The sequence below is a fragment of the Strix uralensis genome, chromosome 8, assembly GCF_047716275.1.
Source record: "Strix uralensis isolate ZFMK-TIS-50842 chromosome 8, bStrUra1, whole genome shotgun sequence".
Taxonomy (NCBI): domain Eukaryota; kingdom Metazoa; phylum Chordata; class Aves; order Strigiformes; family Strigidae; genus Strix; species Strix uralensis.
This window is the reverse complement of record NC_133979.1, coordinates 13,873,212-13,891,795: the sequence shown is the minus strand read 5'-3', so window position 1 is coordinate 13,891,795 and position 18,584 is coordinate 13,873,212. Positions and strand designations below refer to the sequence as shown.

At 37.6% G+C, this 18,584-nt stretch overlaps 1 protein-coding gene across 1 annotated transcript in view; it reads right to left on the bottom strand.

The window, feature by feature from the left end:
• MIGA1 (mitoguardin 1) overlaps positions 1-18,532 on the bottom strand; it is a 44,572-nt gene extending 26,040 nt beyond the window's left edge. The window contains exons 1-6 of the mRNA XM_074876355.1: positions 17,457-18,532; positions 12,588-12,765; positions 11,918-12,054; positions 11,538-11,664; positions 10,929-11,065; positions 10,066-10,189 (exon numbers count right to left, since the gene is read on the bottom strand). Of these exons, the coding sequence (XP_074732456.1) occupies positions 10,066-10,189; positions 10,929-11,065; positions 11,538-11,664; positions 11,918-12,054; positions 12,588-12,765; positions 17,457-17,555 (802 nt within the window). The 5' untranslated portion in view covers positions 17,556-18,532. The remainder of the gene's footprint in view (positions 1-10,065; positions 10,190-10,928; positions 11,066-11,537; positions 11,665-11,917; positions 12,055-12,587; positions 12,766-17,456) is intronic.
• Positions 18,533-18,584: the final 52 nt, after the last annotated feature.

The following is an 18,584-nucleotide window of genomic DNA, read 5'->3' as shown; positions in this document are numbered from 1 at the left end:
ATATATATATTTGATTTGGACTAACATTTGGATTCTGTATTCAGAATGAAGACTCTAGCATATCTGACACAGGCAAACTCTGCAGGGAGAGCACAATAACCCTAGCCTTCACTTGAACTTCAGGGCATAACTGTCTTACAGAATTCTGCAGTGAAACTACTCGGGAATGTGACTGGCTTCTGCAAACCCAGCTGCACACAGCATACAGTTTAAGAACCTAAATTGGCAAGACACATGCTTAACTTTAAACAATAAAGCTTAAAGAATATCTTAAGTGCCCAACTGATTGGGGCCTGCTTGCATTCCACTTGCACCAGAGGGTAGGAAAGAATGAGGTAAGAATCCTCAAAAAAATTGTACTGGATGAAGAGTTCTTCCTCTGGACCTTTATTTTACTAACTAACACCAGTTACAAAACTCAAATTAAAAAAACAAACAAACCACAATACTATAAAGTTGCTAAATGCATTAGTAACAACATATTAATACTTGAATTATAATGTAAGTAAAGATTAGTGCAACCTGACCCTAGAATATAGCTTGACACTGATTAGCAGCTACTCAAACAGAAGTAGTTAAAGCTGCTATCTAGTCAATATAATGGTTATCTGTTGTAAACTTAAGTAAAATAAAGAAAAGCTTGAATAATAAATGTGCATAATTTAGGCTATCTGGAAATATGTATCTGTTTACTTTTAAATACTTGCAGCATATCTGCATGTAGAACAAGGGCAGCTTTAAATAGCAGTAGAGAGAATAAAGCCTGGTGTGACAGACATGTGCTCTTGAATCAGCTACACTACAGCACTTTGCTACAAACAGGATTATGAGGTACGGTGGGACATAGTGCACAGACCAGATATCCCACAAAGAATTAGAGAACTAACAGTAATTTATTTTTAAAAAGTTTAGCTTGAGCTGTCAAAAGGGAAATAAAACACATCTTAATTTTTTATTTAAAACACATCTTAAGTTTTTGTAAGTTTTAGTAATTAACTGCATAAATATATGCATGAGAGAAAAATGACACAAATAATAAATTTTACTCCCTTGTTATTGTTCACAGAAACTTTTGCTATAACTTTCCACAAAAATGGATTTACTCCCACATACAGGTTAAACTTTGAAACATTTCAAGCTGAAACAAAAGTTTAAGAAAATTCTAAGATATAAAAAGGCCTTTAGGAATGATACTTACATAAGCTACTTGTGCCTCCCATACATTATAGGGTAAACTTATGTAAATGAATGTGTATTGTTGTAGCAATGGGGTATGGCTAGTACTAAATAACAAGCCTAGTAAACAACTGCTATGAGGATATGCTACAACCATTTATGTCAGGCTGATGGGTCAGAGACTTTGACTTAAACAGCAGCAAGATTTAAACATAGTAGACACATCAGTTAAGAAAGGTTGTTTGCTTTTGCATGTGTGCACACAGACACATTTTCATTTTAAGACCTTGGAAATAAATTACAGACAGAAGTTCATCTATTTTAGTCCTAATGAACTAATGAATTAGTAAAGGAACTATAGTGTAGAGAGCTACACTTGCTGATTTTATACAATTCTGTCAATATTCCATTTTGATATTGTGCTCAAAAGCAATCAGAAATGCTCAAAATGTTGTTTCTGCACTTTCAAGATTAAGCTACAAAGCTAAGAGAGCTGATTACCTTTGAAGTTTTTTCAAACTCGAAGCTATCACTGTCTATATCTCCCCTACCCCGTTCTGGCTCCCCTTCCATCATTTTGCCCAAGAATGTTTCAGACAAGCCTCTCTTAAAAACAGACTTTAATGCAAGAATAAATTGTTTTAGTAGAAGTTCTAAAACAGGAATTAGCCCTATGGGCCAAAACATGTTCTTGATCATCAGTTTATATAACCTCACACTGTGATACTCCAGCCAGAAAAATAAACACTTATCCCGTCCTCACTACTTGCCATCTGTCTGGTATGATTTTTCCTGCCTCTGGAACATTTATATTCACAATGTATATAAACACATAGAAGTTAAGTGTATGTACATCCTTTTTAGTAAGAAAAAGAATTTCTAAACTATAACTTGTTAAGAACATACCATAAGAACATGTGAGAGGAGTTAAAAAAAAAAAAAAAAAGCAGTAACTTTCTGCCTTTGGAAGACTGTTTCCACTTATTCTACACACCACTTTTCAGAAGTGTTCAAAATGAAGACAAGTGGTTATTAAATCAAGCCCTGATGTGTGGGGAAAAAGATCAGTTTTCTTTACACAAAAAGAAGGTAAATACGTGTACTTTTTTAAAAGGTTTGGAAAAAAAAACCAAAACAAAAATAAAACCAGGAGAAGCTATTGACTAAAACTAAGCACTAGAATGGCCAACAAAAAAGATGCAAAAAGAATGCTCAAAAAATATGCCTTTAAAGTAGCGTTAGTCATGTGTGTTTGCTGTTGTGGGGTAGGTTATAAACACATAGATAATACAGCACACGTTAAAACTAGTCCTAGTTGAGTAATATTGTGGGGTATTAACTGCATAAACTGCTGTACAAATGGTCCTTACTCATGTACGGAACTGGAACAGCTTCATTCTATTTCCCCCTTTTTATCAGGGATTTAAAATTGATGGGCAGAGAAGAAAGGAAAAAGAAGGTGGTAATCAGAGTTTGCCCGGGTAACTATGTGGAACGAGGAAGCTCATGCTAAGAAGAGATCTGGGGAAAGAGACGACTGCAGCTGCTCAAATGTTGTAAGGAACAAGCAGAAACAGTTGAAAAACAGCAGATGGATTTTGTGTTAGGAGGACTGATCAGGGAAGCACAGGAACAGCTAACTGAACAAAGGTTGGGGAACTAAATCAGGTAGTTGGACTGTGGCTCAATTATGAGCAGCCCTTAGAGCTAAAAGGAGGAATAGCTTGTGTTTCATTTGGAGAAGCTCCTGAGGGAGATAGCTTAAGCAAAAGAAATAATCTGGTCAGAAGAATGAGTAAAGGTGATTTTTATAAAAAACAGTTAAGTCCATGTGAGAGAAGCAAGTTTTAAATGGACAAGGCAAGACATGAGAACACGTCAGGAGTCAAGAAGTGAGAGAGACAAGGGCTTCAATAGGAGTTTTGGTGTGGAGAGAAAGAAGACAGGTTTCAGGGATGCCATTTAAGGAAAAGCAACCAAGTGTATAAATAGCCTGCATGGTTGGATTTAAGAGCAAAGCTGATGGGCAAATGGTAACAAGGGTCTTCAAAAATCAGAAATGGACTCTTTCTGATCTATTGGAAGTGTTTTTGGAAATTTCTATGCGTATCACCCCCCAACCTAACATACAGCAAGTGACCTTGAGTTCTCCAATGTTGTTGGTTCAGTGTACAGTAAAACAGATTATTTTGAGACACTGCTGAAAAGACTTCAGCTAATCTGTTTCACTACGCAATGAAACTTCAGCTTTTAAGATAAACACAAATATACACTCCAGGTTATCAAATACCAACATAAAGATACAGATTATCAAATACTAATCTTTTTCAGTACCAGTAACTTCACTGCAGGTCTATTCAAAGCTATTTTGAGTTTTTAGTACAGTATTGCCAAAATTAAGAGTATCACTGAGAAAGCCAAGCATTATAATCTTTTCATAGACACATTTGGAGAAATATTTTTGTTTACAGTTTTAAATTGAACTTTTAACTACTAACCTTACTCTACTATTCAACATTGTGCTTAGGTGCTTTCTGGTAAAGAATTTTGCTGAAGGCAATTTAGAAAGGAAGCACAATTTATATTGGGCAAATATGCCTTTAAATGAAAGTCCTAAATACTATTCACAGCAGAAGACATACTATCCAATTCAAACATCTGCCCTTTAAGTATCTATTGTGAGTCAGAAATAAGGAGTTGCAGCAATAAGTTGCAATACAAGAGACCTCACAGTGAAACGCAGTAAGCTTCAGCAGTTACTGAACTTCCATAAACTCTAAGAACTAAATTATGTTCAAAACATGAATTATGTTTTTAAAAATAGGTTTGGAATAACTTTTCTGGGCTTTTCCTCAGACCTAATAATAATTTTCTTTCTTTTATAAGAGCATTTCTTGGGATGAATATATTTCCACACTGAAAGAAAAAGCTATTGTTTTCTTTTGTTTTGATTTCAATTCTCTTTCAGCCACTAGAAAGATGTCTTCTCCTTCTCCAAGAAATTAAGATATCACTTAATTTAAAATTATCTTCAAGGAACACAAAGCAAGCAAACGTTTTCAAACTATCATAAAAAGTTATGCTGCTTTGAAATTATTTCACAGTATGTACTACTAGAGCACACCTATATGAATTATTACGAATTGCTCAGCCCCTCATTGGAGCCTGAGAATTAGAAACATTTCTTGTGCATATAAAACATAATATTCTCAAACAAATTTTTCCATTAACATTTCAGAGGCAGGAAGGAGAATACAGGCCCTAGATATTCATCTGTGGACAGTAAAACATTATAGAAGTCTGTATTAATAAAATATATAAAAACGAGCTTTCAACAGCTTCACTGATTATGCAAAGACTTTTTTGTTTTAAGAGCAGCTGGAGAAAAGGTTTCTAATATGCAAATATGTTTTCCAAAGAGTTTTGTCACTAGGTTAAAGGCTGTGCTTATTCTCTCCAAAATGCCAAGCATATCTTTGAGTGTGAGAAGAAAATTAAAAAAAGAAACAGACAAACCTTCCAACAGAATCATCCAACAACACAGACCTTTGTGAGAGATCTTTTACTGCAGTGGCTCAAACAATTAATTTGTTTTAAATTATATAATTAATACAAAAAGTAAATGTTTTTTTAAAATAAAAAAGTAACCAATGCATAGGTATTAATGTTATTATCAAAAAGTTTAAGGGCCAGTGTACAGAAGTCACCATTAGTTTGAGTGCCAGCATTTCTTTTTACAGTAGAAGTCAAAATAATAATATGAAGTATTATGAATTCAGTACTGACAAGGAGCCCTACAATTTGAGAATTTTCCCCTCTGACCTGCAATTCTGCTAGTAAGTAAAGCTATTGTTTCTCTCCTAACTCTTTGCATTCCTCCCAAGTTAGCTCAACTAACATTTCAGTCTGCTAGAAAAGATCTAAAAAGGAAAAAAAAAAAAAAAAGAACTTTCTTCAAGGACAGACTGCAGGAAGTATTGTAAGCTTTTAACCCTCTAGCCCCTCACTTTCACCCCTTGGAAATAACAAGACGAATATTTTGTTTCACAGTTTTCTGCCAATTGCCTCCTTCTTGATTCAGAGCAGCTTATAGCCTGCCTCAGGAAAGCCTGTTTCTAGGCTTCCCATGTTGTTTCACAGTCCTAAGAGGATCAGCACAAAACCAGCAGCAGTTCAGCTCTACATATTTGTTTTAATTTCATGTCCAGAAATATTTCTGCTATAGAAATCCTATTTTAGCTTGCTGTTTTATATGATAATGCTAGAAGTCCAGTGGAGAATGCAACAAAAAGGAACATAATTGCATTCCATTATTTTGTCTATTTAAAATGCAAGTCTTTTCCAGGGCTATATTTATTGTTTATCACTCAACAATAGCTTACAGAGTTGAAAATTATTATTTGCAATTACTTTTAATATTACTATTAATAGAATTCTACCCACAAGGAGAAAAGGTATTTATTTATACTTGTATCTTCTGCACTGCTGGAAGTTAAATATTCAGAAATATCTGGAAGAGAGAATATTTAATTTACATATAACTAAGAAACAAAAGAAACACTTGGAGGTGCTCATTTACACAAGAACAGCATGCAACCACTTCAAGTGATGATTGCTGGCTCTGACAAGCTACCTTTTACCTGTCATAGCAGACAGAAGAGAAGCACTTTCAGCCACATCATGAAAGACAGTGGTTACAGTGACAAGCTGTTGTATTGTATGTTGTATGTTACCATGGTCTCCTCCAGAAAGCTGTTTCTCAAAGCTGGTTGGCAAATTGTTTATCATGTCAACCAACTTGAACCAGTAAGTGAGATCACAAAATGAAAAGCAAGTCTGTGGTATGATTGATCAATGGCAGCACTAAGATCTTAATTTGATTAGGGAGACGGAAATGATGGTCTGGGAAGCAATACATTTAAAGGTTCTGGGAAGGAGCAACATCTGTGACTAGTAGACAAGTAGGGGAGAGTGTGGTTTCAGGAGCCCCAGAAGTCTGACATAAGATTTTAGAGAGAAAGCTGAAAACCAGAAATTGATGGAAATTTTTACCTTTGAAAGTTTCCTTCCTGACCAAATTTGGAGTTCATTATAACCCAGGGTTTCTGAATAAGAAGTGCTAGTCAGACATTTGTGTAGCAAGTCTTTTGATAACACTTGATAGCATTTGTCCAACTGTCAGAGCCCTGTCTCCAGCTGTGGCTAATCACAAATGCTTCAGATGCAGAAAATGGAAGAAAAATCCACAAACTATATCTAACCATCATGTGTATAAGAGAAAAAACAAAGCAAATAATTTTGATTACTCTTGTGAGTCAACAGTTGAAACCCTGAAGCTTAAAAGCTGGTTATAAGCATTCTAACAACAAGCTACAAGTGTTATGATCCTATTAAGGACAACAAAAGTTTTTTCTTGTTCACTCCAAGGCCCACAAAAGAAGAAAAAAGAGCAGTAGTAAGGGGAAATGCTTAAATGCCAGAAAGACCACAATGACCATTTACCCCCAAGTCCATCTCTTCCTCTCAAAGAGGAATAAAAATATCCCTCAAAACAGCATCCAAAAAAAAAAATCTTTATCTAAAACACTGAAATACCCTCAATATGCCTCAGAGGCAACTTACTTCAGAACTTAACTTGTTTCACTTGAACAACCAGAAACTGGATCTGGTTATGACTTTGACAACAAGGTCTACAAAACCCCCAGCACCACATACCTTTTCCATGTGTAAGTAGCTATTCAGAACAAGTAAGTCACCTCTCAGTATTTTCTTCAATAAGGAGCTGGACATATGCAACTTAAACCACATATTAGCTTGCTTTTCCAAAACATGGATCATTTTTATGGCTTGTTTTGAGCTGTCTAGTATTTCCATATCTTCTGAAACATGAACAACAGAACTGGACACAGTATTCTAAAAACATAGAAAAACAAGATTGTATCTCTGTCTCTATGCTCATGCTGTCCTTTTCAAACAGCCAAAGATTAGCAGTGGTGTTTTTTCTACAGCACTGTGCTAAGAACTTACACTGACTGTGATGCATAATTTTCCTAATGCATTCCAAGAGTGTTTCTCTATTATTTTTCTTTTAAAATCTCTCACATGTATGTACAATCCATACTTTCCTGGATTCAAATTAATTTGTTAAGATTGTAACCATTTAAACAAATAATTCAGATCAGTATTACTAAACTTTCCTTTTCATTAATTCAATGCTTTCAATGTCTTAAATGATTTTCTTTAATCAATTTCCAGCTCTACAAATGATTTTATCAGCTATGTAGTTGATAAAGTTACAATGTTTGACCAAACATCTTCGCTAAAAAGAAAACTTTTCCCTTAACAGTGGACAGAAGTATAAACAAACGTTCATGTCGGTGAGCTATTATCATCTAACGTGTGCTATATCAATCCCCCAAATTGCAGATCTCTCAAAAATCTACAGTCCAAGAAAAACTACCTACCCTGAAACCATACCAGCTGGCACTAATTACACCTTTTACTATGTTGTCTGTGGTAACAGAACTGCAGATTAGCAACACTATTTCACAGGCATGTTGCTTAACTTGGGTGTTGGAGCTCTAGGGTGGTTTGCTTTTTAAGATTTGGAACTAAACTGGCGATTTCCCAATCATTTGGAACATTTTGCACCTTCCAAGATTAGTGAATAGTAAACAATGGATTAGGGTGCTTTCTTTATCTAGCTTCTTTAAGAAATTTTGGATATAAATTGTCCAGGACTACTGATTCAGATTTACCAGATGCTGCCTCTTCTGACACAAATGATACACATTCCTACTACAGAGCAGAGGCACCTTCATTTCTGTTTCTGTTCAGAACTGTCATTTGTATTCTGCAGTAGGATATTATTCTTAGTAGTGTAAAGAATACTGTACTATCTTTATTTGATTTGGTCACTGGGATTTCATAATTTTCTTGGACTTGCTTTTTCTTGTGGCTCTTGAACCCTTACATCCCTGTTGTTGTTAATACCTGCACATGTGTACACACATACACACACAAAAAGGAAAACAAGTGATCAATATTTATACTAGCCTACTTCCTAGAAGAGTAATACAAAGCTTTCAATAGAAGTGAAACAAAATAAGTATTACATGTTAACATGCACATTTTTGTGTAGTAAAGGAAAGTCTGTTGACAGCAGCTTTCATTTTCTTTCACTAGATTACCAAATTAAAAAAAAAAAAAAATTAAAAAAAAGGGAGGGGGGAATAAACCCACAAGAGAGCATCTAGGATTCTCCCAAACATACTTTTCTGTCCCTTCCAGGAAAGTTACTAAAAAACTGTCAATCTCAAAAACGTCCTACTTCAAACATTCATACACTACACTCAGTATCATATCCCACATGAAAGTAAACTAAGAAATTTTGAGTGAATAAATGTTTTTATATTGAGTATTGAACAAAATCATCCGCTGTATTAAACCTTCCAAGCACCACAGTGCTTGGAAGCAGATGATGTTCTTCTGGTTTTGTTCTGAAAAATTCTAAAAAAGTGAAACATTCTCTAATATATTACTTGCTGTTCAAGCCACAAATCCAAGATAATGGTGAAAAAGCCCCAAATCCTGAACAGTGAAAACACTACTCACTAAACCACTTCTTTACTTGTTTTCCTCACTCATCTGGGCCAGCACAAATAAAATTCATAATAAAGTAACAGGCATCTACTCAAGAGATCACAAATGTTTTCTACAAAGAACACTTGGAAGGAATTCAATTCTCGGAATATTCGTGATAAACAAGAATCCAGTTATCACATCTTAAAAAAATAAAATATAAATTTTCCAGGGTAACCAAGCAAAACAATAATTAAACACATTGAACATCACATTGAGTCCTTTGAATACCATTTTATTAATTTTGCCTGAAGACAGACATTACAAATAAACTTGTAATTTAATAATGGATATACAATGCAACTTTATTTAGGGCTTATGGTTTCAGACACCAAAATAAAACATTCAAACTCTTTTCTGCTTTAAGAATTACATTAACAGGTGTGTGCAGATATGTCAGAAAGCCAACTCTGACCTAAATTTAATTTCCACCTTACTCAGAGCTGTATTTAGTAACATGAGGGCTAAGAGATGAGAGTACTGCCACCTCGTGTCAGTCAAGCTGAAGCCTAACAAACAAGACCACTGACTAAAACTAATCCCAGAATATGTTCCGCCTTTAAAGTCTAACAGCTGAGTTCAGATGTTTGATCTTGAATTATGAAAGAGCATAATAGTATCAGCCTTTAAGAACATCTTAAACTAATTCTTTAAATAATCAAACTATCTGTACTTAATCAACATGTCTGGCAGCAGCTACTCATTATATTTGTCATTTTAACATCCTGGTTTTAGTCACTCATAACCGTGAAAAATTTCAGTCACCAGGGAGAAGAGCTTTGGTAACAGATATCTGTTTCAGACTCAGTCATTCTGGTTTGGTTTTGGTTTTTTATAAAAAAATTATGACAAACCAAAAAAAGAAAAAGTACATGCATACAGAGTTTGACAGTTCAAAAAAGACGTATGTCTTTTGAAACACTCTAATACACCCATGCTATAAAAAGGGTCATATATTCTTACTGCATAAATATTTAAATACCCAAGTAAATATAAACTTTAGAAAGTGGAGAAGTATTTTGAAAATTCTCAAGTATACTGACAAGACACAAAGAAGAAAATTTCTTCTCAGTCCATTCTTATCTAAAATACAAGCACTACATCAAATATTAAATAATGTAAAGAACCTGGGGTTTTTTTTTGTTTATTTACTGATAAATGTATTTCTGCTCAGTGGATATTTCAGTGACTTCCCCACCCCAGGAGTCATTATTACAAGCGATATTAATGTAAAATAGGAGTACTCACCAATATCATTAGCTAGAGAAGCAGGATCAGAGGCCCCAAGGGTGGCTTCAAACTCCTCTTGAAGACGATAAGCTCTTTGAAGAAGGGATTCAAGCTTATGAATGAATTCAGCACTAATGATATCCTGCAAGAAGACAGGCATTAGAAGATTTTCTATTTGTTTGCAGTCTGTAAGATTCCTTTGTAAAATCTAAGAATATTAAGCCTTCAAAGAGCAAACTGTGCCACATCAATTTCCTACAAACCGCACAAGGACACTGTCAGATGAATACTTCAACATCCAACGTATACACACATATTTTATTTAGTGTAATAAAAATAAAATCTAAATTTTAAAATACTTTTGAATGATCCATGATGTTTACTGCACTAGAAATAATGAAAGCCACACAGGTGTATGTTTATTTCAAAATTTAGTTCATAAGAACAAAGGAATACAAATAAAGTTCAAGCATATTATTTGTGAATATTCATAAATGGATCATCTTTCCCAAGACCTTTATCTTTGCTAAGCAGATATCCTCTCACGTAGTCATAAAAGAAAGGGATGACCCAAGGGATTTTGTGCATAGAACTAGTATATTTGGTATCTTGATAATACCATCCAGAAGCAAACACTGATGCAACAGCAACTACCAAAAAATAAATAAAGCTAATTCCCTTCCCTCCCCCTCCTCCAAATAACCAACCAAAAAAACCAAAAGGAACAAAGTTAGGTGTCCGTTAAATGTAATAACACTAAATTGGAAATTTGAATTCATTCTCAGTTTTGGTAATTGAATTAGAAGTTAAAAAGATTCAGGTAACAAAATGCTATGAATTGTCAGGGCAGCAACAGTAGATTACAGATTGAATATACTCACTTCTACACTTTCTTCTGCAATTGCATCTCCTGCTCCCAGCTTAATGGAACCACAACTTGCTTCATCTTCAACTTGCCTGTTACGGAAAGTCAGTGCCTGCTCCCATCGACGCAGTGCTTCTTCAAAAAGCTCCATACCTAGGGGAGATCAGGAATACCTCCATTCCATCAAACACACAGCTTCCATATGTATTCACGTTTTAGAGTCACAGGAAACTATGTAGCTAATAAGCACGATTATAGCAGGGATGTAAGTTTTTAAAACAGTAATTCCCAGTCTAACAAAAAAAAGATATCTGCCTTTTTAATAAGATAAAGAAGTTCACAATACGATTAAAGCAACAATGTTCAATGTATTTTTTCCTATTGACTTTTAAAAATAATTTTATGGATTACTACTACAAATAAAGGAATTTAAAAAATACATATTTTGAAAAACTAACTCTAGATCAAGATTTCATTATCTTATGGAAAAGTTCTTAGACACATGCCAACAGGACACTGTGAAAGAAAACCACAGTAATATTGTGCAAGTGTCACTTTGCCACAAAACCAAGAAATTATTTACATTCATTGTTGGTAGATGCTGAATATGCTTATTATAACTTACCCATCAAATATAAATTTTCAGGTGTGGTCACTGGAATATTGACAAGTTTAATATCATCTTCATCTGCTTTATCCCAGGAATTAGAATTGGCACAAGCACAACTGTGACAAGAGGTGGCACTCTGAACCTTAAAAAAAAATGAACAAATTCTCAAGTGTTATTATACAGAGTATCCTTAAAACTACATTCCTACCAGAGTACTTTCCACCCAAGCCATCTGCCTAGAAACTCTTTTTACTATACAGTAAGTACCATGGCCTTCTCAGCATCACCTTCTGCGCAGTTTGTTCAGGAAAGTTGTTTCAGCTCAGTGAAACCATCAGGTGCATATTCAGTGCAAGTTAACAGACATTCAAGAGCCTTAAAACACTTTTACGTACCGAGGCCAGGCTTTGAACTGAACCGGAGTATTTACTGAAAAGTCCTCCATTTGCATAGATACAAGACTGAGATCCTTTTTCCTTGGCAGAGCTCAGAGAAAGAGTCAAGTTTTGACGACTACTGGAACAACTAGAACCTAAGAGATACAGTGATTTTAAAGCTGCTGCAAACTCAAAACGTTGTATCTTTCGTTAGCAAGATCTATTAAGAACTATACCTATTCTTTTCAATAAAATCCAGTTTAGAAGCAACAACAATTATTTTTTTTTACAGTTCTACATGAGAAACTACAAATTAGAACAGTCAATATCTATGACAATAAACATGCATTTGAGCGTATTTTCCCATCCCATAAAAAATTAACTCTGCTTTTCTCACTACTGACATATGTCCACAAGAACAGCAAACCCCATTGTTAATACACCATTGATAAAAAAAGTTTTAATCCAAATTCGTGATGGAAGCTTCACCTTTGAGAACAAGACCAGCTTATTTATAAACACACTGTAATTTTGTTCCTAATTTGCACAGTTTTTACTTTAATAATTCAAACCTACTCAGCATTAAAGGAAAATAATTTGTTTTACTACTGCGCGCCCATCCCCTCACACCCCTCTTCTTCCCCTCTAAGAAAACAAAAAAAGAGACCTTGGGGGTTCTTTCACGTACCTTTTTCTGATGCAGCTGCTTTGGTGCACTCTAATACTAGATGACTTGGTTCCCATGGTGGCACTTTCTTGTTTTTCTTTCCACGTCTTCTTTTAAAGTGATGGGCCAGAAAAATAACAGATATTGCACTCACTGCTGTTACCGTGAAAAGCTTCTTTAACCCAGGGGAAAGCTTTATCTGAAAATAAGAGACTATGACTTCATTGGAAATATACACTCCTTAACTCCCACCTTTCCTCCTCCTTCCTTTTGGTGTGTTCAACCTAGGCTATAGCTTATCTGAGGGAGATCAGAGATGCTGCTCTCACACAGCCTGAGAAACAACCAACTCTGAGTAAGGACATAGACTAACCGCTTCTCAAAATTTGCGATGACCAGTAGGTGAGAGAGTTTACAAAGCGGTTGGTGCAACAAAGTGAGTGGCTACACTGAGAGGCATATTGCAGCACCAAGAACCATAAGGTATACTGGAAATCCACAAACTGCTGGGGTCTAAGGAAATTACTTCCAGACAAACTTCTTTTTAATGCCGGGACCATATAGGGCTTCAACTGATTCTTCTAACAGCAAAAAAGTACTGAGAAGGAACCCACCCTTCACAACTAGACTATTTCTTGCACTGTGAAAGAATGAAAGATCCAAAAGCTAATATTTGCACGGTGTTTCAATTTGTGAAGAACATGTATTTAAACATATTTCTCTAAATAAAACTTTTTTTTTTAATTGTAACATTTTATTTTTGATACTCATCAGTCGCAGGTTTACAGATATTTAAATTAGCAAAAATTCATAGAATCACAGAATGGTTTGGGTTGGAAGGGACCTTAAAGCTCATCTAGTTCCAACCCCCCTGCCATGGGCAGGGACACCTTCCACTAGACCAGGTTGCTCAAAGCCCCGTCCAACCTGGCCTTGAACACTCCCAGGGAGGGGGCAGCCACAGCTTCTTTGGGCAGCCTCTTCCCGTGTCACCACCCTCACAGTAAAGAATTTCTTTCTTAGGTCTAATCTAATTCTTCTCTCTTTCAGTTTAAAATCATTACCCTCCATCCTATCCCTACACTCCCTGATAAAAAGTCCCTCCTCATCTTTCCTGTAGCCCCCTTTAAGTACTGGAAGGCCGCTATAAAGTCTCCCTGGAGCCTTCTCTTCTCCAGGCTGAACAACCCCAACTCTCTCAGCCTGTCCTCACAGGGGAGGTGCTCCAGCCCCCTGATCATCTTCGTGGCCTCCCCCGGAGCCGCTGGAGCAGGTCCATGTCCTTCTTATGTTGGGGGCCCCAGAGCTGGACACAGCACTGCAGGTGGGGTCTCATGAGAGTGAAGTAGAAGGGGAGAATAACCTCCCTTGACCACACTTCTTGTGATGCAGCCCAGGATACCATTGGCTTTCTGGGCTGCGAGCGCACATTGCTGGCTCACAGTCAGTTTTCCCTCCACTAATACCCCCAAGTCCTTGTCCTCAGGGTTGCTCTCAATCCACTCATTGCCCAGCCTGTATTTGTGCATGGGATTGCCTCGGCTCATGTTCAGGACCTTGCACTTGGCCTTCTTGAACTTCATGAGGTTCACACAGGCTCGCCTCTCAAGCCTGTCCAGGTCCCTCTGGATGCCATCCCTTCCCTCCAGCGTGTCGACTGCACCACACAGCTTGGTGTCATCAGTGAACTTGCCGAGGGTCCACTCAATCCCACTGTCCATGTCTCCGACAAAGACGTTAAACAGCGCTGGTCCCAACACTGACCCCTGAGGAACACCACTCATCACTGCTCTCCATTTGGACATTGAGCCACTGACAGCAACTCTTTGAGTGGGACCATTCAGCCAATTCCTTATCCACTGAGTGGTCCATCCATCAAATCACGTGTCCCCAATTTAGAGACAAGGACGTCATGCAAGACAGTGTCAAACGCTTTTCACAATTCCAGGTAGATGACGTCAGTTGCTCTTCCCTTATCCACCAACACTGTAATCCCATTGTAAAAGGCCACCAAATTTGTCAGGCACTATTTGCCCTTAGTGAAGCCATGTTGGCTGTCACCAATCACCTCCTTATTTCCCATGTGCCCTAGCATTAGTTTCCAGGAGGATCCACTCCATGACCTTGCAGGGCACAGAGGTGAGACTGACTGGCCTGTAGTTCCCCAGGTCTTCCTTTTTTCCCTTTTTAAAAATGGGGGTTATGTTTCCCCTTTTCCACTCAGCGGGAACTTCACTGGACTGCCACAACTTCTCAAATATGATGGATAGTGGCTTAGACACTTCATCCGCCACTTTCCTCAGGACCCGTGGATGCATCTCATCAGGTCCCATGGACTTGTGCACCTTGAGGTTCCTGAGATGGTCTCGAACCTGATCTTCTCCTACAGTGAGTGGTTCTTCATTCTCCCAGTCCGTGCCTTTGCCTTCTGTGACTTGGGTGGTGTGGCTGGAGCATTTGCTGGTGAAGACTGAGGCAAAAAAGTTGTTGAGTACTTTGGCCTTCTCCATATCTTGTGTAAATGCCAAGTCTCTCGTTTCCTTCTGGAGAGGGCCCACATTTTGCCTAGTCTTCCTTTTACCACCAACATACCTACAGAAGCTTTTCTTGTTGCTCTTGATGTCCCTAGCCAGATTTAATTCTATCAGGGCTTTAGCTTTCCTAACACCACATATACAAGCAACTCGAATTAAAAGCCATTAACATAGTTCATAAAAATTCAAAGTGACAAGATAGACAAAGAAGAAAAGAGCCATTTAACTGGAAACTAGAGTTCACATTCTTGAAATCTTGAGGAAATCTATGCTGCTTGAACAGACTGCTGGGAGAAAAACAGATCTGCAGTCCTTAGGGATAATAGTGTTTCTGTAACATGTTTCCTCATACAAGAGACAGCTGCCCACACATAGTACCATGGCACTCTGGCAGTCCCTGGTTGCTGTGCTATTGGTTCATATCATCAGAGCTGTGTAATTTAAAGAAGCATTCATTGAAATCTTTGCTCTGCACTGAGTTTGTAATCAACAAGTCAAACCTTGACTTGAGAACCCTGTCCTTAGTGGTACTGTATCCTGAAGTAGTACTGTCTCTTGACCAAGGCCGAAAGCCTAGCACTGTAGTCTGTGAGGAAAAGGAAATCCCTGAAACAGCACAAACACATTCTTACAAAAGACTATTGTATTTCACAGAAAAGAGTTAATAACCAAGTAACGGAGATGAAAACCTTGAAGCTTTAAGAATTAAGCTTGAAGCTTGAAGAATTAAATGTTAGAACTAAAGCTTCAAAGAACTGTAAGTGGGTTTTTTTAAAATTTGTCTGTTCCTACAAACATGATCATAAATAAATGAACAGTGAAATGAAAACCTCTAAGGAAAGTTAATAGATGCACATAATAGAGTTGCACATGGTATTTAAAAAGGATATGAACATGCTGCAACATAAAAAATAAATCAGTGATCTTGCAGCGTGAATTTTAAAGTATATTAAATACCAAAAAGATGTGAAAATAATAAGAGGCAGCTAGACTGAGAATATCTCATTCTGGTTTATATGCAGTAAAACTTCAAAAAGTATTTACATGCAAATATGAAAAATGACATAGCTTTTGCTTACAAGCATCTAATTCACTAAAAATAAAATACAGTCATATTAAAGACATGGGTTTTAAAAGCAGAACTTTATTAGGACCTGATAATATCTATTTTTTAAAAAGTATTGACATTCCTAATTTCAAACAATTTTTTTCTTTTAGTTATCCTTGTCAATGATTCAGCATACACAGAATGAAAAAAAATCTACTGGACTGCATTTTGTACAGTCAACTAGAAACTTTTTTTCTCCTGTGTATTATGGCATCAGAATATGGCTCACTCTTCAAGAAATTTATTCTCTGAAGGATACAACTGAAGCCTTAATATTTTCTCCAGTCATTCTGATTTATTTCCCTCTATCATTTATCACGTATGTAGCTATCAGCAACTAACACCTCTTTCTCTGATTCTCTACAACACAATTACAGCTCCTCCTCCCTGTCTTTGACATGAAGGTGCTCTAGGGACAAATTTTACAGTTCCCTGCAGATAAGTAGTATCAGCTTCACAATACTTCCAGCTTTTGTCAGCCTGAAAACTAAGATCATAATGTACTCTCCAGCCAGATCTGAGTGACCGCTATCCATGTTGATAGTGAAAACTAGCCTATAGTATCAATGAAAGAAAATAAAAATAAATGACTCCAGGGCCATCTGTAAAAGGAAATACTGTGATGAATAGAACCTTCAGATTTTATTTGAAGGTCTTTCCACAGGTACAACAAAATAAAGCCAGCAAAAAACCTGAACAGGTTTAAAAAATAGCCTGCTTTTGAAGAATCACTGCCTTGTTTCAGCTATGTGCCACTTAAACACAAGTGACTTGAAAACTAGAACACGGATTTTTGATTTCCATTAATGAATTATCACTCAGGTTAATTTGGTGAATGGTACTGGCAATCTAGAAAGTATTTCAGACCACACTCAACACTATTATTCAAAATTTAATGACAGTTACGTTTAGTTTTTAAATACCTAAAAAATTCTACCAAAAAAAAAGACAACTTGAGGATTCTGATATTTGATTTGATGAGAATCATTGTGCTGTTGCAAAATGAAGACATACAGACATTGCAGACAAAGCAGTCTCCTCAGTCAGAGATATGATGATATACTAAGTGTTTATTAGCAGAAAAAGACAAAAAAAAACCCCGATTATTTTAGTTCAGTGTTCTGAATGCACTAAAAATCAAGGTATTCTGTATAAGTTTAATTCACATTAAGCTCGGAAGTACAACATTTCCATCAAACTTCTCAATGTATATCAAAAGTGACAATATTTAGATAATGTATATATTACCTGGTTTAGAGAATAATACCAAGAAAGGGGAAGATTAAATACCCGTAAAGCTACTGTCTTCAGAGAAAATCGTGCCTCAGTAACAGCTTCTTCTGACATGGCTCCTTCTCTCCCATAACCTCATATAGTGGAACTACCTTGAAAACAGTCACAGATGGTCTCTGGAATACTCTGTCAAATGAAGGATACACACTAAATCATGCAATTGAAGTCCAGGACAGCTTTCCTCTACAAGCTCGAAGCTCTTACATAACAAGTACAGGACTTGTTTGACTGATGTTTCTGAGTAGAGATAAGACTTGTACTTAAATGAGAAGACAGCAAATTTGCTGGCTCAGCTTAGGCCCCATTCCTTCCAACTGCTCTGTGCAGAGACCTGTGTGTGTACAAGCAGGATCTACAGAGGACTCAGTCTGCTTTCATTAGCTGGCAGCTCACTTTTTATATCCTCCAAATCATACATGGCAACAACCCTTTTTCTGACATCACTACAGCTGAAAGAAGATATTTGCCAGCTAAAGAGTTAAAAGATTTGAAGGCAGACAGAAAAAAGTTTATCTCATTCAGAGCTTCAATTTTTTTGCAGACACACGATGAAGCAATACTACAGCCTGATGTAATCTCCCCCATGAAAAAGCGACATCCCCCTCAGTCCCTGACGCTAAACCCAAGGCCAAGTGTGTGACATCCAGGACCGAGGTGCTAGAAAAGGGCGGGCCCACAGGCCGAGGGAGCGGTCAGCTTTACTCACCGGCCGTTTTCCCTCCGCCGATGCCTCCGGCCGGGCTGTGCTGCGCCGGAGACGTTTCCTCAGGGCAGGAGCTTCTGCCCACCGCGGGACGCGGAGCGGGGCCCGGCCTGCCTCGGAGGGACAGCGAGCCCCACCCCTGTCACCGGCCCCGTTAGGGACAGAAGCCACCTCCGCCCGGCACTGCCAAGCCCTCCCCAAGCAAGACAGCCCCCGCACCGCGGGCGGGCGTGCCCGAGCCTTGCGGCGCCTCGGGCAGGCGACGGACAGCGCCGGGGTACCAGCGCCGGGGTACCGGCTCCGCGCGCCCCCCCGCCCGCGCCCCGCCGCACACAGGCCCGGGCCGGGTCCCGCTGCGCGGCGGCCCTACGGTTGCCGCC